This window comes from Ixodes scapularis, unplaced genomic scaffold (assembly GCF_016920785.2).
Source record: "Ixodes scapularis isolate PalLabHiFi unplaced genomic scaffold, ASM1692078v2 PGA_scaffold11__112_contigs__length_91849675, whole genome shotgun sequence".
NCBI classification, from domain to species: Eukaryota; Metazoa; Arthropoda; class Arachnida; order Ixodida; family Ixodidae; genus Ixodes; species Ixodes scapularis.
In genome coordinates this window covers 58801460-58825496 of record NW_024609837.1, presented here as the reverse complement: position 1 = coordinate 58825496, position 24037 = coordinate 58801460, and the positions used below count along the sequence as shown (strand labels likewise).

The window sequence follows — 24037 nt, the reverse complement described above, 5'->3', positions numbered from 1 at the left end:
CGTGTCCTGTGCTTTGCCAACCCCAGCACGTGGCTATGATCAACATTGGCGGCATATAATCTGCTCCAGATCACGTGCCGCTTGTTCTGGCTGCGAGTTGAAGGGGTGAACGTTGCCCGTTTTTCTTTTTTTTTCTGGGACTCCTATTGCGTGGGGTTTCAATGATTTTTCAATTTTAATGACCTTTGAAATGCTTGTTTCAAAGGTCATTAACGTCAGGGATCCGTTCTAAGCGGTATTTGCGCAAAGTACAAAAACTGTTGCGTCACCCCTTTACGATCACAGGAGGAAGGCACCAGTTCCAGAGACATGTCGTGCTCCGCAGGCGCACAGTTCCAGCGAGGTTGTGGCACATGCATGACTAAAGATCCCTCGGTGCATTGCAGCAGCAGTGGCGTACTCAAACTGGCTGGCGACACCGGTCTATTGTGGATGCTCACCGTCAGCATGTGCTTAGCAGTCGTGCACACAGCTATGGCACCAGCGAATACTCCCTATGCAATAAACTGCGACATCGTTTTTTTTTTTTTTTCAATTCGAAATATTGCAAGGATACGTTGCTATTGCTAGATTTATATGGACCCTTCTGCAGCTTTACTTTTTATGCTTTGTTTTTCTCTGATTAAGAATTGCAGTTTTATTGCAACCTCAAGGACTTCAGGAAAACATAAATTTTGGTGCTTGAAGTTATTGTATTCTAACATTATTTCTGTGTGACTCCGTACCTAAAATAACCATTTCTGGCCGTTTGTGCTGTCCTTCATCAGTCCTCCTCTTGTTGTGTCTGGTGCTTTTACACGACACTAAACAGCTAGTTCTGTGTGTGAGGGAATCGCTCCAACAGTGTAACTGATGCTATCAAAAGGTTACACATAACTGAGATGGCAAAGCAGACATTGTTTTTTAGTGGGACAGGCCAACACATATATTTTAATATAATATTTGCTGTGATATAAAGAATAAGTGTGTGCAAAACCTCTCTCTGCTTTAAAATTGACTTTTGACTGCTCCAAGTGATGCTCCAAAATTACTCTGACCAATCACATCACTGACACTACCACACTAGATGCTAACAAAGCCCTTGGAAAAATTGTCAGAGTTTCAGAGATGCTCGCAAGCATGCCTCCTCAGGAGCAAAAGAGCCAGATGTTCCCAATTTAGGGAAAACGGAAAACAATACAACCCTCGAAATAGGTATGTTTAATACAAGAACATCGCAGTTTAGATACATAACGGTACATGAGTCAACATTCCACGAGGTACAAATATTTTCATAGCGTGTCGCATTTAAGAAAAGACATCAATTGACGAGAAGAAAACAGAAGCCTGCTAACGAACCGACATTTTCGAAATGCCAGAATTGACGAAGTTGCTTGTCGCCTGCTGCTGCGCCACCCACGCCGTAAAGACGTCCCCGCAGTGCGTGACAACGCACTCGCTGCTACAGTACTCGTTGTCCCAATCGATAGATTCGACGGCCGGATTCAGACAACCACTCCTGATGCAGCGTGGAGGTCCCGCAGGCACAACCACAGCTTCCGTCGGACCGCCGTCCCCGGAAGCGACGCCGGGAGTCGAAGCCGCCGGAACGGGTACGGCCTCCACCGTACGCGACGGACTGGCGATCGGAGCCGCTTGCGGTGGCGACCGATGCTCGACGGGCGGCTGGACCGGAGGCGGGCTCGGAGCCACCGTCCGCTGAGGGCTGGGCGCGGCCCGTGGCGGGCTTGGCACATTGTGCCGGCGTGGCGAGTCCACCTCCCCGTACGACGCGACCTGAGGGCTACTCTTCTGCACGGGTGAGAGGCCACCCTTCGACACGTGACTGGCGCGGTACTCTGCCAGCATCTTGAGGTACTCCTTCTTCGCGGCCTCGGTCCTCCTCTTGTAGACGTCCTTGTGGTCGGCCTCGAGGCCGTCCCACATGGACGCCACGATCTTGGAGACCTCTCCGAAGCTGGCGTTGGGGTTCTGGCCCTTGATGGCCGCCTGGGTGTCTCGGAAGAACAGCGCGTAGGCCGACACTGGCTTCTGCGGCTCGTTCGGATCGCGCTTCCCTTTCTTCTTGGGCATCCGCGCCTTCTTCGCCGCCTTGCCGAGGACGGCGGCACCATTGTTCAGCAGCGGCTCCGGCGAGGGACGCTTTACGCCGCCCACGAGTTGGAGGAGGGGAGTGCTGTCGTCGCTGTCCTCGCTCGTGGACGCCTGGCTCGGAGATGCGTGGTTCGAACCGGGGGGAGATGCGGAATTGGGTTTAAGTAGCGAAGGTTGGGCTTGATGGTATTGCACCTGCCCCGCGTACTGCCCACCGACCGGTTCGTAAGACAACACGCCCTGCGCCTGCTGGGACGGCTGTGCCACGACCATCTGGTGCTGGAACATGTCCGTGAGGGGTCCCTGGTTGCCTTGGAACGTCATTGTGGGCTCCGTCGTCGTTCCACCCATCGCTGCGCTCAAGGGCTGACTCAGGGTAGTCGGCTGCATCAACATGGAGCCCTGCTGGGATTCGTAGAAGGCCTGGGCGATGGCGGCTTCTTCGGCGGGTGTGGGCTCAATGACGTTCTGAAGGTCAATGGGCGGAATCACAAACTCCTCGTCCCCGAAGCTTGGCGTGCAGAACGTCTGGGACAAGTAGGAAGGAGTCCCAGTGCCTGCCAGTCCTGGGTCCTGCATTCTAAAGGATAAGTAGACGTTACTGGCGGTGACTCAAACCAAAGTGTACAGTATCAAGGGTTTAACAGGAGAGTACCTTCCAGTAAGGCACCAGTAGGCCTTCTAGTACTGCAGTAGCAAAATTTAACATTTCTGTGCAGCCAAAGCATAAAGATGTTAGAATAGCTCGAGCATAAATACAAATGCACATTGTAGAACAACAGTGTTTTAAATGCAATGTTACCCATACAAGTTTTCTGCATCCAATGGTGGTTCAGCACCCCACGGGGCTCAGAAACACATCCCCAGCATACCCATTAACAAAAAAAAATTAATGTTTAAGAAGGGTGGCCGGTTTTGCTTGTATATCTGCTGCCAAGCTGTGATTACTTGTTATGGGACGATCATATCAATTTCATTGCATCTAAACTATCAAGCATCGTTGGTATTTTATTTCGTCATAAACATATCTTGCCTTTTAAAACAAGGTTATTATTATATAATTTATTATTTTACTCGAATATAAATTATGGCCATCTTATATGGGGAGCCACTACATATACCTATCTTCAAAAGATTTTTATATTACAAAAAAAAAAAGATAGTATTAAGACACATTTTTCTCATGTCACGCTGGATTAACCAATGAACAGTTTTCAATCAACTTTAAGTAATAAACATTTTTTATTGACACAACTATTGTTTATGTTCGAAATGTATGGTACAAAAAATTAATCTCAACATTATCTCGAAGACTTAGCAAGCCTAACAAAAGGGGTACTGCATATCCAACGCAAACTGTAGAACCACCAAAGTCCCATTTTTAAGACTAATTACGGACAATATACTACATTATACACCTTTCCACAACTGAGCCTGTTCAGTAGGGAAAATATAGAACTTAACAATGTGTCGGTGAGCAGCTTACAGGAATTAATCATACTCATCTCAAATCAAACCTAATAGAACGTAAGTGCTGATTATACTCATCTAAACCAAAACGAATCGAAGAAAAATGTTAATTTTGGAGAATTTAGATTGTTTTTTGCCACGTTTTGTCTGCTCATGCACTATTCTCTTAAAATTGAATTCGCATTATATAATGGCACTAATCAATTTTTCTCTTGTGTAAAGGATCTCTTCATGTCTTCATTTGTTTCCTCATCATATGTAAATGATTTGGTGCCCACATCTCAACTGCTATTTAGGGGGCTCCGGGCTAGTCAAGCCGTGTTACAGCTTGTTTCACTTTTCACTTTCCAACTGTAAACCGTTGGCAAAATAAAGACATTTATTATTATTATTATTACTTAACTCCACCTATTGCAGTAGAACTAGCATGCCACTTAGTGAATATTTCCTGTAATAATTTTCATGACTGTAACCTGCTTCAAGCAAACCTCGACTGCCACTAGAAATAGTTGGTCGTTTATTAAAAAAAAATGCACGCTGTTCAAAGTAAAACATTGATTGAAAATGAAAAAGAAGGTGACATTTTGTCAGCACATTTCTGGATATTGCATGACCCTATGTCACAACCACGATATACTGTAATCCTGACCTGCTCACAAAGGTATGTGCCAGCTCGCACCTTATCGTACATGGCCGCAGCCACAGCGTTTCGTCACATTACGACTCCGCGATGTTGCATAAAGGCTTTTTTCTTTCCTAGGGTATCCGCATATCAATTGAAGGTGTGCCCTTGTCTGGTCCTGACTTGTTTTCCTCACGGGCCTCGCGAAGTCGAGCCGTCAGTCGCTGGTCGCGCGACGGATTCGTTACTAGAGGCGCCGGCTGCCAGCACAGTGGCTATTTGTGGGTGATGCGAGAACGTGCCTTATTTCAACTATGGCACAACAGCAGTCGGAGCTAGAAAAAAACACATTTGCACTTCCGTGCCTGAGAAACGCGCTCTTTCGATTAAAGCAAACATGAGAGCGATGCGCCGTGCTACTGCTACTGTAGCCTGCTGGCACTACGCTATGGTAGGTGTTCCCTAGAAACAGATATCACCAGCTGCGTGTCATGCGGATTGTGCGCTAGACAGGCTTTAAACTGTGTTTGGGTTGCAGAAAGGCCTTTACCGACGACCCTCACAGCAAAGCGACGCACTTCATCGGCAACAGCGTCTTCCATAGGGAGCCATTCTACGGGCAGGTCAGAATTACAGTAGGTCGTGGTCACAACTAGAGATGCCGCAAACTTGTTTCGAACCTAAGGTTCGAAAGTCGAACCAGGCGTTTGGAAAGGTTTGCGAAATTTTGCTTTGGCAAAGTTTTGCGTTGATAAATTGTATCATTTCAAACTTTCGAACTTTTTATATTCGAAAATTTGATTATTTCAAACTTATTGCATCAAAAAATTTGAGATCTACGAACTTTAAAATTTACCAAAGTTTAAAAGTAATTGATTTTAAAACTTGTTTCTTGAAAAGTTTGAAAAGTATCATACTTCCGAACCTACCATCTTGAAAAGTTCGACGAATTGCGAATCTCATCAGGATTCAAAATATTGCACTGAAGCTTTTATTTGTTGTTCCTATGCAGAGCAATTACATGAGCTCTAGCCTATCTTGCCTCTCGTTGGCAAGCCCCGACTTCGTTGCTGCGCGTCGCGGTATTCTTCAAGTTTAGTTCCGCTTCGCGACACTTAGCGACCTTTTTGACCTTTGCTGCAAAGATCCAACGATCAAGCATAGAGCAGGCTCACATACATGCAGTCATTACGATCCCATTAAAGGAACCAGGAAGCAGAACCTCAAGACAATGAATCGTTCCTCTAAAGAGTTCTATTGGGTGACTGAGTGGTGTGTACTCATTTTACCTGTCCTTGAAGGAAATATCTGCAATGACTGTACAGCTTATTTTTGTATGTTTTTCTTATCCTTCCTCAAGAAAGTTGCCTTTAGAAAGTGAACATCTCACAACCTAAGTACATGTTTTATCTGTAATGATTTTAAATCACAATAACAATATTTTTTACAATTAAAAACAAATTGCACAAAGTTTATAACAGCCTATAAATAATTTTATTTTGCAGTGCCGCACACCCAAGAATGTGAGCCCTGTAAGAGCTCTAAAAATATGGTGTACCTGCATACAAACAAATGTGGTCATAAAGGAGGAAAATATAGTAGGTTAAAAAGCCTGGCAACTTAACTGAACTAAATGGTCCGAGCATTACCACTTTGTTGAAAAATTAAAAGGGAAGAAAATGTTAAAAACTTGCAATTAAGATGCCCGGTTCTTCGGCTGGAGGGGTTGCCTTGTAGCTGACTCTTCTGCGCCCAGCTCTCAAGATGGCACCTGACAGAAACTCTTTATTAGCTATACGGTCTATACATCTTTAAAAGAAAGCCTCTGGAAGGTGCCATCTAGAAGGTTTGTGCATATGGCACATGTTTTCCTCGCTTTCTTGGGCGATGCACACGCGCATGCCGGGCTGTTGCTTGGAATAGGATGCCTTCATCTGCGCTTTGCTTAGGGTGATGTCATTTGACCATTTTGCTCTTGACACTTTTGTTTCTTTTTTGTTCCTGAGCGCGAGCAAGCGCGTGTCTCGGCCGGCATGAGCTCTTGGCAGTGACGGTGCTACGGCAACAGTTTGTAACCGGCTATTTATATCTTTCTCGAGAGTGCAGGCTGTCGGCATTGAGTACTACGATCTTATCACGCTAAGTAAAGCCCCTTCATGTTTGAAAAGTAACGCAAGGTGCCTTGACGCACAAGGCACGTGCAACGTGCAGCCCTTGGGAAGATCATGGCGGCACAGTGCAGCACTGAGTTAGATTTCAGACGCCATGTTCCTCCCAGAAGTGGCGCGCGGCACGTGTCTCGAGCATTTCCACTACAATGAAGGGCGCCACTTTTCCCATGATAGAGGGGCTTTAAAGCAAAGGTGCAAATGATGGCACCCTAGCTTGGAATGGTGTATGCAGCATACCAATATTTACAGAACCACAGCCCAGCGTGCGATCTCCACAGCTTAGCATATGTGCGTTTCATCTTCGGAAAGTGAGCAAAGCATGTGACGCAATTGCTGAGAGAAGCTCCGCCTTCAGTGTCAGCTCGCTGACTTCCGCGGTGTTTTGGTTGCTTGTGCGTTGGGCGGGGGGGGGATCAGTGGCTGAGTGGGCTAACGAACACCAGCTCAGAGCAAGTGGAGCGATAGCTCGCGCTGCAGAACCCAGGGATCCTGGGTTCAATTCTCACCCCTGTGCGTTTCGATCTGGATGAGCATCGTACCGGCATGCGGTCGTGTATCACTACTAGTGAGCAGTGCACAGACCCCAGGCTAGTGGTTGTACTGGAGTGGCTAAATTTCTCATCAAAAGCTGGGTGACAAGTTGTCGGTTGAGGCAGCAGACTAAGTTCTAGGTTGTATAAACATACACGCACCCCATTTTATTTTTTATTGCCTGGTTGCTTCTGTTAGCAAAGGCAGGAAAACTGCGCTGAAGGTGAAGCGGCGAATGGAGAACATCTGGGCCACCCTTTTTCCGAATAAACGGCGCACGAATCACACCATGGAGAAGGGTTTTGACTCGCGAGCTTAGTCTGCTGTCCATCACCGCTCCACCGGAGGAAAACGCGTACAGACAGACAACAGTACAAAGCGCTAGAGTTGAGAACCAAATTTTATAACCAGTGTTTGGGTATGTGCATTTAGGTTGACTGTACGCCATCCAGTGTACACACAAAGTATTGTTTATGTTTGAAGAAGTAACTTAAAGATAAACAAGCTCAGGATGCGGCCGGGGAGCCTGTTGGACTGCGTCTTTGGGGGCCTCGAGTTTAGTCATTGAGTGCTCCTTGCGCTCTCGCTGTGTCGAATCCTGTATTGATTCTATTCTTGCCTGTGGACCAGAATTTTCTCCGTCCCGCGATCCATAAATTGCCAAACAAATAGCCTGCCTTAAAATGACCGTCGTCTTTCCCACCAGCCAGAGGTTGTGGCTAGTTTCAAGTGGTACCGAAGTAGCAAACACTAAATGAACTTTACAGCACGTGTAAGCTTCGTAGCAAAATTTCAGGAGCTCAGCTCGCAATATTTACGCAAACCCCGGTCTTCGTGAGGTTTGAAGACTTCGAACTTTGCAAGCTTAGGCTCCGAAAAAAGTTCAATATTTTCTAAGTTTTTGAACCTGAAGCTCAAACAAATTCAAAATTATTGAACTTTGCGAACCTGAATCATACAAATATTTAAACCGGCGAATTTTGCGAACCTCAAGCTTAAAAAGGTCAAAACCGTTGAATTCGAAATTTTAAAACTTTGACAACTTCAATCTTTACGAATGCCAAACAGGACAGTTTTGAAAGTTTCAAACTTTGCGAAATCGAACACCTGGAAGGTTCAAAAAGTTCGAAAACTGTCGACCATCGGGAGGCTCGCGACATCCCTAATCACAACCATCAAAATAAAAACTATGTGAAAAGCGAAAAAAGAAAAAAAAAAAAACTCATTCATAATAAGCAGTAGCCTCAGTACATACTACCACTTGCCATGGTGCTTATTTCAATTATCGACGGAAGTTGCTCTGCGGTACCAGGTTCGTTGCTCAGCAGCGAACTAGTGATGATCTCGGTGATCTCGTCTCGTCATTTCGAACATCACTCCAAAACCAAGTAACCCCACGACGTACCCTCACCTTGCAAAACCGGTATGCACACCGATCACAATTATTAAACACTACAATGAAATTATACTTATCTTGTTGGCTATTTCAAAAGACCTATGGAGTGTTCCTTAACTTCCTTTTAATTTTTATTTTAGAGCAATTGACGTGTCAGTTTCCTCCCGCCAGTGAGCGCAAACTCTTCCTAACCCAGGTACTCTGTGAAGACTACACATCGTCTAGAAAACAAACAAACAAACAAACAAAAAAAAAAAAACACACGCGGACTTTATAAGCTTTATCGCAATACGAAGAGCGTCAATGCTTTGCAGAATTGATCACTTACCTCTAACGCAAGTCCGAACGAGACGGACTTCAAAACGGGATTGAAGGCACGATGAACTCCGACAAGCAGCTTGCGTGCCCCGGCAACAAATTTGAAGCAGACTTTCGCTACGCCGTGAATCAAGATGCTGCACAATATCTTCCTTAAGACTGAATACGCGGATTATTAGTGCCAGGGGTAAGAATAGCCTTCGTCGATCAAGAAGTCCGCGTCGACCCAGTTTTGTCGTGCCTGACGTGCCCCTGCGTTCGGAGTGTACGGTCGCGGTCACTAACATTGGATTGGATTGGATTCTTAAAGTGTTAATATATAAGTGTGATCATAGAGCGCCAACTTTTGTAGCGGGCGGTAGCTTGCGCTACCTAACCGAGAAACACTCACACTCATTTTTCTTAAAATTTGCCCGCCGACTTTTGAACACGAGGTAAAAAGAGGAGACGGAAGCTGCTTTTGTAAGAATTGTAAGTGACAGGTTAATCTTCTATAATCTTCTGGGAGGAAAGTAGCGACGCCTGTGCAAATCCGGGAGGCACAAAGGAGCATCCTGATAGAGGGAAGCTCCTCCTTCCCCTTTTCTCTGGAGGTCGTCGGAAATGACGTCATGTGCAATACTTTTGACCTTTTGAACACCATGTAAGAGGAGGAGAGGGAAGCTGCTTTTGTAAGAATTTTGAGTGACAGGTTAATCTTCTGTAATCTTTTGGGAGGAGAATAGCGACGCCTGTGCAAATCCGGGAGGCACAAAGGAGGGTCCTGATAAGATGGGAGCTCCTTCTTCCCCTTTCCTCTGGAGGTCATCGGAAATGAGGTCATGTCTGTTGGAGAAAAGGTTTTAAAGAAGCTACGATTGCGAGTAGTAGCGAGTCCAGACCAGGATGTGGCCCAGAAAAAAACAAAGAGTGGCGGTTGTGCCTTACATGCACAAAACCGCACACAGTCACACAGCCATCGTTCAACGTATCGAACAGGGACAATCAAACATACTCGCCGAAATAAAGTCTGTAAAAGAGCGGCAGTCAGCAGCAGATAAGGCCATAGAAGAGCTCCAGGCTAGGCTAGCTGCATTAGAAAACAACAAGGCGGACCCAGTCAGCGTTGAACCGGCCCTAGTCCCAAAAGCACTTACAACCGAAATCGCAGCCCTTCAGGCCTCTAGCGAAGATGCCAGCAACCGACTGCGCAGAAACAACTTGCTCTTCATGGGGATTGATGATTCACCAGAAGAAACTTGGAAACAATCCGAAACAAGGTTGATAGCATTTTGCACAGGGCAGCTTGGTTTCAGCCTTGATGCAAATAACATTGAACGAGCACACCGCTTGGGCAAGTTCGCAACGAACAAAAACCGTCCAATAATTGTTCAGCTCAGTCGATTCAAGGACAAGGAATTGATCCTGGCATGCGGGCCGAAACTGAAGGGAACCAACTTCGCAATTCGTGAAGACTTCTCGGCGGCAACGAGAGTAGCGCGCAGCAAACTTCTTCAGTTCGCCAAACTAAAGAAATGTCCCTTCAAACTACGGCTCGATAGGCTCTATGTAGGCAACGTATGCTATATATACGACGCCAACTCGGATTTAGTGATCGAATCGCGGAGCTAACTATGCAATACCCGGAAAAACTGCACCGCCTCCGCAATAAAACATAAACCTGAAAAGCGATTGCAGTTCTCTGTCCTCTTCACTAATATACGTAGCGTCATGCCCAAGCGGGATGACTTACACGGCCTCATTGACGATAGCACAGCCGACATTATCATCCTCAGAGAAACCTGGTTAACTGAACACATTCATGACACTGAAATATTTCCACCCCACATGAACTACAATATCTATCGTCATGACCGGCGCTTGAGAAGGGGCGGTGGCGTCCTAGTTGCCATAAAAGATAACATATCCTCCTTCTGCATCAACCGCGATACTAATCTTGAGCTAATGTGGGTATGCGTCACATCACCTATTTCCGAAATAATAATCGGAATCTGCTACAGAGCACCCGACAGCAACAATGACTTCACTGATAAGCTGCGCAACGCGCTCTACGAGCTTAGAAACACTCGCCGTAAAGCATCATTCTTCCTTTTCGGGGATTTTAACTTCCCAAATATCAACTGGACAGATCTAACAGTAGCAAAAAAATCTGCAGAAAATGAATCTAGAAAATTTCTCGACCTAACTCTTGATTTTACGTTCACTCAAGTCATCATGCAACCAACAAGACTCGACAACACACTTGATCTTTTATTTTCTACCACCCCCGAACATATTCAGAACATCACTCATTCGCCAGGGTTAAGCGATCATCAAATGCTGTACATAACATTGTCGCTTCCCATTAACAGAAAAGCGCCTACACAAAAGTTTATTAAAGACTATAAGAGAGGAGACTTCACATCCATTAATCATGCACTGCAGGCCTATTACAATGACTTTAGTAGAACATTTAGCTCTAGAAATATTGAAGATAACTGGAATATATTCCGAACCAAGCTCAACGACCTCATCAACATATTTATCCCGACTGTCTGCGTTAAATCGGACAGAAACCACCCCTGGTTTAATAAAACTCTCAAGTCACTAAATAACAAAAAGAAACGCCTCTATCGAAAAGCTAAACAAAGCGGGCTTACCCAACATTGGGATGCCCATGGAATCATTTCAAGAGAATATACCGCAAATATCAAGCGTGCCAAGACAAAATTCCTATCTGATGACATGCCCTCTATCCTTCGATCTAATCCAACTCGATTTTGGCAACTTTTATCACCAAAATATCAATCGCGATCACTGGAACTAACCGACAGCAATAACGACCCAATCATCGACAGTGAATGTGCAACGGCCCTAAACGACTTCTTTGTATCTGTATTCACGACTGAAGACCTTGGCAATCTACCTACACCTCTTCCGGTATCGAGCCATATCATGCCACCTGTAACGATATCATCTCTTGGAATAACTACGCTGATTAACAAACTGAAGCTTTCATCGTCAGCCGGGTCGGATAATATCAACTCCAAAATACTCAAGAACATCGATGTAATCGTCAGCTCATATCTTTCATTAATCTTCTCGCAATCCTTGTCTTGTGGCCGCTCTCCAAAAGATTGGAAACTTGGGAAAATAGTACCAGTCCATAAACATGGTAACCGATCACTTGCATCCAATTATCGTCCTATATCCTTAACGAGCGTCCCATCAAAACTTTTGGAGCATATACTCAGCACCAACATAATCAACCACTTGCACTCGATCAACTTTTTTTACTCTCACCAACACGGTTTCCTAAAAAATCGCTCTTGCGAAACCCAGCTTGCCGAATTCACTCACGACCTACACATTAATATGAATAACAATTATCAAACAGACGCCATATTCCTAGACTTCTCCAAGGCTTTCGACCGAGTTCCGCATAATCGCCTCTTCTCTAAACTTTCAATGCTCGGTATTGACAAAACTATAATTTCTTGGATTCGGGATTTTCTTACGTCGCGAGTTCAGTTTACCATTGCTAACAATCATCAATCACCCCTTGCTAACGTAACATCAGGCGTTCCCCAGGGAGCAGGGCTCTCCCCACTCCTATTTCTCATATATATAAATGATCTTCCGCATAACATCGACTCAAAAATTAGGCTGTTCGCAGACGATTGCGTTGTTTACCGACCAGTCGCAAACTGCTCTGATCATATCGCCCTGCAGAGGGATCTAACAAGAATTAACACTTGGTGCGATCGTTGGCTTATGCCTCTTAACTACGAGAAGTGCAAACTTGTATCATTCACGCGGAAAAAATCTGCTCTTTCTTACTCATACTCACTTGATGGCGTTTCAATTGGCTCTACTCCCTCATACAAGTACCTCGGTATCCATCTGTCTTCCACACTTTCTTGGATTCATCATATCGACGTCATCACTGCTGATGCTTCGCGGACTCTGGGCTACTTAAAGCGGAATCTAAAATCAGCACCTTCTCACCTAAAGCAACTAGCGTACACTACATTCGTTCGCCCCAAACTCGAGTACGCCTCGTCCATCTGGCATCCATCACAAGCTTACCTCAGCGACAGTCTGGAAGGAATTCAAAATCGTGCAGCCCGATTCATTTCATCAGCATACTCCCGCGACACCAGCGTGACACAGCTTAAACTTACTCTCGAGCTTCCACTGCTCTCTGACCGCAGAATAATCTCGCGATTATGTCTCTTACATAAATTTTACCACACTAGCACCAACTTATCTAACTCCCTGATATCACCTCCTGACAGAATTTCGTCACGCCTCAATCACAGCCGTTGCATCAAACGCATAACAGGCAAAACGTTAGCATTTAATACGTCATTCTTTCCTCATGCCATAACTATCTGGAACTCTCTTCCTGAAAAAATCATCCTTATTACTGACCAATCCGCTTTTCGCCAATCAGTGACTGCACATATCCAATAAATTTTAACCATTTTAACCTGTATTACTGTGACTATTGATTTTACATCAATTTTTTGTTTGTTCTATGTTCGTGTTTATATGTTTTGTATTACCCCACAAGCTTCCCCCCCCCCCCCCCCCTTATGTAATGCCCCACAGGGCCCTTAAGGAGAAATAAATGAATGAAATGAATGAAAACCGCAAACCACCAGTTGGTTGCGTGAAGAAGCATCGCAGCCCGTTTGTAGAATGCGCAGAAGGCGTCATCTATGAGATTCCGCTGACGTGTACGGTAAAAAGTACGTGGTACAGACGGGAAGATGTCTAAATGACAGATTGCGCGAGCACAACCAAAAAATGAGCGGACAGCGTGACGGTCATTTGTCGATGCACTGCCATGACTGTGGGTGCAAACCTGAATATTAAAGGGCAACTCCGCTTCATTTTTGATATTTAGAAAACTATGTAGGCCTCTTCAGTATCACATAGGAAGACCCCATGTCAAATATTACGATCTAATTCCGTCTATATATTTAATAAACTGGCCAGCGAACCTTCAAGCGAGCCAAGTCGCCGAAATCTGCCAACTCTACTTCATGCATGCAACATGCATACTTCATTCTCACGTTTTGCTTGTTTTTACTTTTCAGAGCGAAATTTAACGATGACGTCATGAGTTTCTCCTCCCGGTGTTGGCTGACCGGGCGTTCACGTGATCACCGCTGCCCTGTGCGCTTATCGGTCTGTTTCTCCGCTCCCCTTCTCCTCTTTCGTCTTCTCCCCTTCCCCCTCTCCCCCGGGCCATCACCGCCCACGCCATGCGAAGCGACCTGCCCGCGTCCAAAAAAAAAGGACCTGCCCGCGTCGCGTGTCCTGTTTCTCGCTCCCTCCCGAACGTCTCAAGACCACGTGGTTCGACGTGAGGTGCCCATGACTGTGACGACCCGAGACCTATGTTGCCTGACGCAACCGAAGTTTCGGTTTCGGCATCTGCTGATGTTTAAATTAGGATTACACAAATATTATTCCACATTTCGCGGATCCGAAGACGTAGAGTTGTTGAGTATAACTTTGTGAATGTGAATCACATGGAAGCCTAAATTTTTCGAAATTGAGCGGAGTTGCCCTTTAATTTGTGCAGTGTTATTAGAAAACATAGAGATAAGACGGTAAGGCAAATCATACAGTCAGACCTGATAAAAAAAAACTACGGGGATCGATGTGTCAGCGTGACGTCGATCGATTTGGGCGACAAAGAACCACAGTTCTTGCGATCAGTGGCGTGGCATGGGATTGGCTGAATGGCGCGATGATGCAGAGTATTTATACCCTTGATTTTCTGACGATTAAACCAGTTGAAGTTAGCGCATTGTGTTGTCTCGTTCCAACTCTTCGTCCCTGTCGTGAAGCGCTATTATGTTTTCATGTTTCAGTACCAACTCGCCCAAGAATCCACATTACTCAGCGTCATGTGGAAGCCACGTATACAAAAATTTAGTTTGCCCGCTAAATTTAGCGCAAAAAGTGACACGTGACCGGTCCCGGCTTTTTCAATTATGTCTGCAGCTAATCGGCTAATTAGACGACAACATAGTTGGTTCTGCCTGAATTATTTTGTAATAAATCTTCCGGATGCTAATAAAGGCTTTTTTTTTTTTTTTGTCATCTATGGCGAATAGAATTTCTCGGCGTTTTTAAGAATGCATTGCAGTATTTTTGGGAACAAAACCAGGCAATGAAAGCTGTTTTGATCAGTCCGTGCGCGACACACAACTGCGCGTTTCCCCTTTCACTATGGTTAGAGTCCCTGGAATACTGGCTAGTCTGCCGTCTGCGCTCCTTTCCCTATGGGGCGAGGAGTCGCTCCGGTGATGACGGCGTGGAGGGCGCTGCGGAGAATTGGCGTGCTGTCAAACCGGTCGCGCCGGCCACGCTCCTCGCGTAGTTTTGCAGGTAGTATGGCTGCATAATTGGTCACATCGTAGATTTCAACGCATGATGTCGGGGAGAAAGCGACAGTCCCGCGACAGCACTTGCTTCGTGCCTGGCTGCACGAGTGGATACCGCTCGTGCAAAGAAAAGTTTTTGCTGTTTAGAACTCCACAAGACTCTGGGAGGCTGCACGAGTGGGCGTGCAAAATTAAGCGTGATGACAGAACCCTCGACGAGGCCAGCGTCGTGTGTGAGACACACTCTGAGCCCCAGTTCATCAAACGAACCTTCAAGAACGTCGTCCAAGGGCAAGTCATTGAGCTACCACGTAGTGTGCAGCAGCTGACGAAGGACGCTGTGCCGAGCGTGTTTCAGGACGCGCCCAAGTACTTCTCGAAGCCAGTGCCTAAAAAACGAAAGGAACGTAACCTGTGTGTGATCAGGTGCCACTGCCACTTGTCAAGAGGCACTGTGTGGATGTAGAAATGCAACGTGATGCCGACCTGCCCATTAGTGATGCTTCTCGGGACACTGCTCTCATTCGCGAGTGCCGTGATCTGCTGTCTGCATCTTCGTAACTAAGATCAACCTCGACGGCGACACAGATCAAATAACCTTTGCTCATTGCCAATTGAGTGACGAAGGTGCTCTAGGTCTTTTGCACGTGAGCCGTAGCATTGTGCTTGGTTTTGCTGCGCCACATGGCTCAACTCCAAAAACAACAGTCTATCTTCGTGAACAGGAAATCAAAAATCAAAGTATAATTCAGCGCAAATGACGTCAAAGTCTTGTTGCACGAGATCGGAAGCATGGAGCTGTGTCCTGGCTATGGTCTGAAGCCTATGACAAAAGCTTTTGCTTGTTTCAGTGGGAGCTACTTTTCAGCAAAATGCTCTCTGATTTCTTAATCGCCCTGCTTGGCGTGCAGGTAGGTATATGCGTAAACTAAGCCAAAACGCAGCCTCCAAAAAAAAAATATCATCAAAGCAAAAAAAAAAAAAAAAAAAACAGCTTCGAAGAGCCGTGGTTTACGCTTAAAGCGGAAATAGGCAAAATAACAGAGTGCTGTTGAGAGCATGAAAAACGAGAACGAGCAGCTGTCGAAAACAGACTTTCAACAAAGGATAAGTGTTCTGCCTTCGAAACAGCAGCTTGCTTCGAAGCTGCCATACGTAAGTCGGCAAAGGGCATGCAGTACACGAACGAGTGGCTTTTTGAATGCATATTAATGCGCATGAAGAGTCTGAGACTCTATGAACAGATTAGACGACACAAAATTCTTGCCCTGTCTGGACGGACGTGCCTGCAACAGCGGATTCTCGGTTTCAAAGGCGGCTTCGGTTTTAACCAAAAAATATTTGATGCCCTTTCTGAGAACACGAAATGTATGGACGAGTTCGCATGCCATGGAGGCAGTGTGTTTGATGAGCTGAAGATTTCAGAGCACTTGGATGTCAAGTCAACTGGTGAGAACTTGTTCTTAATTTGTGCCTCTTCACCGGTATAGTGTTTTTGTGTGCAGTGTACTTTATATGCACATTTGTTATCTATTTTTAGGTGACTTAGAGGGATTCGTTGACCTCGCACAGTCTACTCCAGAATCACAGAAGGGGCAAGTTTGTGATCATGGGATGGTTGTTCTCTTCCAACCTTTCCAAGGTAAGCGATTCAATTCTGCTATTGCCTTTATTGTGCTGCATTGCAGGCATGAAACAAAACTTTTATTTATTGTCTTTTGGCTTCTTTCCTTAGGTCAGTGGACACAGGTCTTTGGTATGTTTTATTCACGTGGAACTGTTAAAGCTGACACCTTGGCCAAGATCACTGTCAAAGCCACAATCCTATGTTAAAAAGCTGGTCTTTTTGTAGACTTCGTCACCTGCGATGGAGCGAGGTGGAACAGGTCCATGTGGAGAATCTTTGGCATACGAAGTAATTCTAGGTATCAGATGCACTATTTTCTGCTTTGACCAGTCAGTACAGTGTAGCTAAAGTTGGTTTCTATTTTTGTAGGTACAACGAAAGGGACATGGTGCAAGACCCCCCACCCTCTGAGACAAGCGCACCCTCTGCACTTCCTGTCCGATTTTCCCCACTTTCTAAAGAATGTGAGGAACGCCTTCATAGCAAAGGGCTTAAACACTCCAGAGGGTGGTGCACATATTCGCCCTATTTAAGAAGCTTGGAAAATTGACAGTAAGACTGTTTTTTTGAAAGTAATGCCTTCCACTACTCGTGTTCAAGTGAGCCCCAACTCTTTCGAAAAAAAAATGAGGGTTGCGACAGCTTTTCAGTTATTTGGTGACGAAGGCGTCTAAGGATTTTTTCTTTACCGCGCGAAGCTAGAAGCTGCATGTGGCTCAATAGAGCTAACAGAAAATTTCGTCAAGAGGATAAACAAAGTTATTAGAGTAATGTCCTCACGACTCCCAAAGGCAGCTTTGTACGTTAGCTATCGAGACTACCAGTTGCTAAAAAAAAGTTCCTGGAGTACCTGAGAAAGTGGGAAAGTCACGAAAAAGCTACTGTGGGTGGCTTCCTTAGTTCTAGCCAATTGAAAGCACGCTACAACTGCTTGACTACATCAACACAATCGGGTTTAAATATATAATGACCGTAAATTTGAGCCAGGATGGGCTTGAGAACCTGTTTAGCGTCGTTCGACAGTAATCTGGTGCAAACGATTACCCTACTGTTGCCCAGTTTTAATCACAGTCAAGGCACTCGCATTTTACAACCTAGCCAGGCCACCCAAGTCAGGCAACTGCTCTCCAGAACTGAAGAGCTCTCTCATTTCAAACGTTGGATCAGAGCTGCACAAGGAGCGGGCGATGGACATTTTGGACGGGCTGATCGACAAAGGAAAGCCTACTGATGCGGAAGAAGCACTCATCTCTTGCACACCTTCAGATTACAGTGCTTACGTAACAGAAAAAGTAATGACTTGCTTATTTACTACAATGCTGGATATATAGTCAGGAAGACGGTGAAAAAGACGTCATGTGAGGCTTGTGTATCCTTCCTGCAAGCTGACCAGTACACCGCCATGGAACAGGATCAAGCTTTGTCATTCACAGCCCACTTTGACAATTGAGGTTAGATGTACCCATCTGGCCCTGTCAGGAACCTAATCACTCTCTTTGAAGATACGCTCGCAACTTATTTCAGCTTACACAAGCTCCACTCCAGGAGCATTAAGGACTTCTTGTCCCTCTTGGTGAAAGTAGAACATTAGGTTGTCCGACACATGAACACATCATAACAACAGGTATAATAAAGTATTATGTACTTTTGCGTTTTCGATTTTACACGAGGGCGCTCAACAATGACAGGATGGCGAAACAGGAGCGTATGAAGCTACTGAAAGAAAGGAGGCTGAAGTATGATGAAAGCATGTATTATAAAATTCTGCGTTTTCGGAGTTTTTTTTTTCTCGAAATGGAGGTATTTCTTTGGGGGGGTTAATTTTCTCCAAAAGATTCGGTGTTTTTTGTGTGAGTTGTTTGAGACATAACCAATTTAAACAAAACACACCGAATCTGTAAAAAAAAGAGAACCCCCCCCCAAAAAAAAACAAAAAAACTCGAATTTTGAAAAAAAAAAAAACCTCCGAAAACGCAGAACCAGGTGTTTTTTTTTTTTTTACGTTACAAATATTCAGGTGCTAAAATGGTGATTCTTTGTGTTCATCGTGGTATGTACTCTGAAAAACAGAACAGCCACTGTGTGTCAGTAATAAAGCATTAGAAACTATGGTGTGTTTTTACTGGGATTGTTTTACGAAAACCTGTTATGTTGTACAGATAACAGTAATGCCAGTGCTATTAAGTGCACTGTACAACTATAATTAATCTCATCATACTGAAAACGGTTTTCCACTAGAGCGCGCAAAAGCAAAAAAATACACCATCTTCCCGAGGGGAACCATGGGGTGATGCGGAGCATGGCGAATCGTTATTAACGGTGTATTAACGGCGAATTACACAATCTACCTTCGGGAACATGGTGTAATTCGCCCAGAATTACACCGTCTTCCCGAGGGGAACCATGGGGTGATGCGTTCTGCTGCTCGACGTTCACGAACCAACGCGGCTTCCCGTTTTCGAAGGTCGAGTTCCGCCGCTCGCTTCGTACGTTTACGTTGAACTTCACGGTCCCGAACCTCAGGTTCTGCTGCTCGACGTTCTCGAACCGCCGCTGCTTCACGTTGTCGTAGTTCAGCATCCGCCGCTCGACGTTGACGAATGGACGCCGCTTCTCGTTGCCGTAGTTCAGGGTCTGCCGCTCGCTTCAAGCGTTTGCGCTCAGCGTCGCGTGCCTTTCGCTGCGCAGCTTTGTCTTCAGTGGACGTAGCGTTGCTGTTAGTTTGTGGGGTGGTGCTGACGCTTGCTTCCGCCAACCCACTAACTGACGGGACTGTTGCTTCCATCAGACTTCATCGGAAGAACGGAGTGAAGTCACCAGCGGGCGAACTGAACGCGCGCAAAAATTGGTTTGCTCTTTATGTTTATACAGCCTTGATGGAGATGCGCCTCAACGGGTAATCGGTCTCTCAGCTGTAGATGAGAAATTTAGCCAGTGCAGTACAACTGCTAACCTGGGATTTTTAACGTGCATCACGCAGTAGTGACCAACGCGCGCAGCGCGCTACCGCTGCTTATATTCACACTTGAAGGAGAGGAGACTAGAGGAGGAGAGCTGCGCATGCGCGCGCGGTGTGAGTAGAAGCGAAGGCACGCGAAGTGCTGGAAGTGCACGCGCTGGTAGAGAGAAAGAGCAGAGAAAGTAACGCGCAGCTGTTGGAGAGAAGGAAGGAGGAGAGTTGCGCATGCGTAGTGTGAGTGCGGACTACGACGCCGCGGGACATAGACCCGAGCAAGAGATGCTCCGCATCTAAAAACGCGCTGCTCCTCAGCTGCGCCCGTCCGTAGCACGCCGACTGCTTGCAGCGCCACCGCATCTTTCATCCCGGAAACGACACCGCCGCGGCCGGTGGACGGCAGTTTCAGCTTCCGTCCAAGCGCAGCCAAAGCTACGTGTGGCCGGAGCCAATCACAAGCCGGCAATAGGTCACGCGATTTCGCCTGCACTTTTGTATCACTCCGCTGCGCCGCTGGTCACCCGCGCCGTCCGCGCTCGCCGAGTATTTCGTCTGCTACGGGTGTATCAACGATATCGTCTGCTTCAGGTTTAAAAAGTGCCTTTTCACGTTCTGAAACTTAGTCACAGGAGATGTCAGTACGTAGGCTGGCCGCTGGCATCTGTGTTCGAGCTTTCCACCTGTTCGGCATAGTTTCGAGATGTAAGTACATGTTGCAAGGTCCCGATGACCCGGTTGTTGATGTTTCCTTGTATTGTTTGGATATACCAGGGCTCGAGGCTTAGTCCTTTCCACCAGCTTCTCGCCGTTCAATGTGATCGGCAGGGAAAGAGGTGCCCTGATTTCGCCGCGTATCTGAATTGTAGTGGCCCGAACGCTTTGCTTGCTTACAACGCATTCGCGGTATGACACGGCCGGAGTCTCCTGCCGAATTTGAAAGTAGACATTCATCACGAGTCCTCTCGCGCCTGACGCCCAAACGTGCCTTTGCGAAAGGGCGTTTTGAAGCGACTCGGTGAGGAAAGCAGCGAAGCACATGATTCGGCGATTACGGGAACGAAATCACACAGAAAAACCGAGCGCTGCAGCCGTGTTGCCAGCGGATATACATGTTTTCACCAAACCACATGCATTTACATATATTAATAGAAACATAAACATCGGAGATTTGATTCCTTTAGTTGCAAATCATTCTCAGCAGTACACATCTGAAACATTGTGCAGTTTTTACGCACAAAACAATAATTTTAAAAGAATTTTTTTTTTTTTTTGTGAACTGCTTTGTGGTGCGTAGAAATGCTCTTCTCGAAGTTGCGAACCGTCCCTCAGCGTTTGGCTGCGCTCGGACGAAAGTTGAAACGAAGTATAGCCAATATTCCAGGGACTCTACTATGGTGCCTGGAACGCGTCTCCGACTGGTGTGTTTACTGCCTCCAAAAAAGTGGTCCCTCGATTTCCGCGTGATGACGTCATAGAAGTGGCAGGCTGTCGCCGGTCGCGACCCTGGTGGTGTCTCAGCAACTCTGGTGGGTATGGCAGACGCCTGTTCTGCTGCAGGTCGCTCCCCACTGTGACAGTCTACGGAACCTACAGCAGCCGGAAGTTGGGACGCCTGGGACGCCGTGACGACAGCGACACTCGCGTTCGCTCGCGCTTTTTGCCAGCAATTCTACGGCCAACCGCCAGGATCGCGACGTCAACAGCATGACATTCCGGCTTCTGCGACGTCATTTGTTGCCACTTGGGGACCACTTTTGATGTATGGGCAGCATAGGACGCTAAACACACCAGTCGGAGACGCGTTCCAGGCACCATGCTTTCACTAAGCCCTCCGCAACTAAGAAATCGCTACTGCGCCTGCGCGCCTATGGCCTTGATTCCAGAGTTCTGGGTATCATAGCGGGTTGCGGAGGAGCGTCGCGTGACGTCGAAAACGGTCTACGAAAGCTTCCTGTTATTGTACAGAGCGCGAAACCGTTAGCGCCAACAAGCGATTGTTGGTTTTAGCTGTTTGTCTGAAAAAAATCAGAAGACTGCCATCAATATTATTAGTGTGTTTGAAAGTGCTCATCTGGGCCACTAACCTAAGCGGTAAAAAGTGGTACCTTCTAATACCATTCGAAGTAAAATTTAAAAAATCGCCAACATCGTGTTCGTGATAACGTTGTCGCGCAGTGTACATAGTCCATTTCGTAGTTACACATTTTGGGGACCATTTTGAAAGAAACATTTTAAAGTAGAAATATATTTCGTCGAAGCTCGTCTGAAAGTATTGCATATTTTAAGAATACGTTTACAAGCCAAACATATTTCACAACATAACTTAATTACTCGCCTGTACCTTTGCATTAATTGCATTAACATGATTTCGGGACATATTCTTAAGCAGAAAAACTGCGCAAACCAGGATTAGAACGATGGACACTTTTCGCGAAGAGGTTGAAATGTGCGGGGCTTTATACCAACGGGTTCAAACGGGACGAATTCGAACGTAAAATATGTCTTGGCTACGGGTTCAAATATGAAGGGCGTTTCGGGAACGGGTTGAGACGGGACAGATTCAAACGGAAAGGTCGTTTCGGGGATGGGTCGAAACGGGACGGGTTCAAACGGGAACGTCGTTTCGGGAATTGGTCAAAACGGGACGGGTTCAAACGGGAATGGGTTGTTTCGGGCCCGTGACATGACGTCACGTCCGAGAGGCCTACACGGGTGCTGATTGGACGCGAGTGCCGCGTGAGCGTTCGCGTGGGGCTCGTTTCCTATCATAGTTCTACGCCAATGCTGACGCGCCACTTGCATCCCATCGGCGCCCGTGTCGGCCTCCCGGACGTGACGTCAGGTCACGTGACGCTCAGGCTTGAAAGCCGTCTAGGATGTGCTGTCAGGAATCGGTGTACGAGAGCGCGACTCCTTGACTCCGGGTAACGTGCACCGGAAGTCGCTTTTTGCCATCTAGTGGAAGGAGCGCGAGCTCCTTGACTCCCGGAGCCACAGTGCCCGGAGCCGCTGCTGAACGCGGCGTGCCACACGCGTCCACGTCGTCAATGCTTGTTTGCCAAGCTACGGTCGACGAGCCGCTGTCACACTGTCCATACATCATATACAAGCTGCAGATGTGCCGGCAGAATTACTAGCGTTTCAACCATCTTCCAAGCATGTCTGCTTCGTACATGTGTATGCTTTGAACTTCTCTGTAGACAGTTTTTGCACGACCAATGTGACTGTCACACAAGGCAGAAACACGCCTCAGACGGTCTTTTGTACAAGTTCGTCTGCTTCTTGCAGAGGGGTTGCAATGATGTTAGAATGCCAAGCTCTCATTGGCTGATCGAAAAACAAAATTGTGGGTAGACCTCAAAGCATTTAACGTCGAGGTCTACCCTTTCAATCAAAGCCAATCAGAACTCGGCGTCGTGCTGACGTCACCGCAGCCCCATGCGCAAGAGGCAGACTTGCTCTCCACACAGCCCTCAGGCACACACACACACGGTTTTGAAAAAGGCATTGCATTACCGGCCGCACGCACGTGTCTCGGGGACAACGGCTTAAGTTTGAAGGTTTTTGCTAACGGAAATCGTACTACAGTTCATTCTATGTATTTCCGCTTGTATCCCCCTTATTCCTTTCTTCTTCTTTTATTTGCGCTTTTCCTTGCTTTTGTGGGAAAGAAAAAATAAACAGTTGCTATGGGCACCCTGCGTCTGCTAGGGGCCACTACCGATCGCGCAGCGAACAGCGCCGCGTGCGGCCACTTTTGAGTCAGCGTAGGGAGAGCGGTAGAGCTCCGCCGCCACTCTCGTTATTCCGGCACTTCCGCCAATGTGGTAGCCCAAGAAGGCATGTCGGCCTTGCAACACCCAAAGGTGCACCCCTGCAGTCGAGCTGCGACTGCCGAGGTCGCTTCCCAATGAGTACACGCGACGCCGCCGCGAGAGGCGCGCGTGTCGACACTGAGTTACATCTGCAGGGTGCCCATACTTCGCCATAAGTCCAGAGGCAACCGACGCTATAGCTGATGATATCAAACAGACAGTGTCTGTCCAAAAAGCACCATCATGGTGTTCTTCATGCCCCTGTACATGTTCCATCATTGCTGAACCAATCAAACAGAAAAGGTCCTGTGACTGGCGTTTTTGACGTTCCTTGATTGGTAGCGTCGGCTGCGCCTGGGCCTAAGCTGAAACGAAGTATAGCTTGCACTTATTTGTGAATGTCGCATCGTCTTAGTCCTGTTTTTTTTTTTTTTTTTTTTTTTTAATCCTTCGCGGCACATTTTAATCGAAGGACAGGAGCAAGGCGATTTGGTAAATCTCGAAGAGACTGCCAGTTTTTGTTCTGGCATATTCTGATACAACGTGCACAGACTACGGCCAAACACATTGCATGCTATGTTCATCAAGCACGAAGCGGAAAGTTGAGGCGTACGATGCATGTCTCCAGACACGGAGCAGGTGATAACAAAGGAA

At 46.5% G+C, this 24037-nt stretch overlaps 1 protein-coding gene across 2 annotated transcripts; it reads right to left on the bottom strand.

Annotated features, from left to right (window-relative positions):
• Window positions 1-1181: 1181 nt before the first annotated feature.
• Window positions 1182-8895, bottom strand: LOC8025573 (TOX high mobility group box family member 4-A). Of its 2 annotated transcripts, XM_002409428.5 has the most exons (3): window positions 8613-8890; window positions 5881-5957; window positions 1182-2674 (listed from the first exon to the last, which is right to left on the bottom strand). In XM_002409428.5, the coding sequence occupies exon 3, from the start codon at window positions 2671-2673 to the stop codon at window positions 1330-1332; it is 1344 nt and encodes a 447-aa protein (XP_002409472.3). In that variant the 5' UTR covers window position 2674; window positions 5881-5957; window positions 8613-8890; the 3' UTR covers window positions 1182-1329. The 2 variants fall into 2 exon arrangements, with proteins under 2 accessions (XP_002409472.3, XP_029822659.2); XM_029966799.4 differs by lacking the exon at window positions 5881-5957 and having other exon boundaries at window positions 8613-8895.
• Window positions 8896-24037: the final 15142 nt, after the last annotated feature.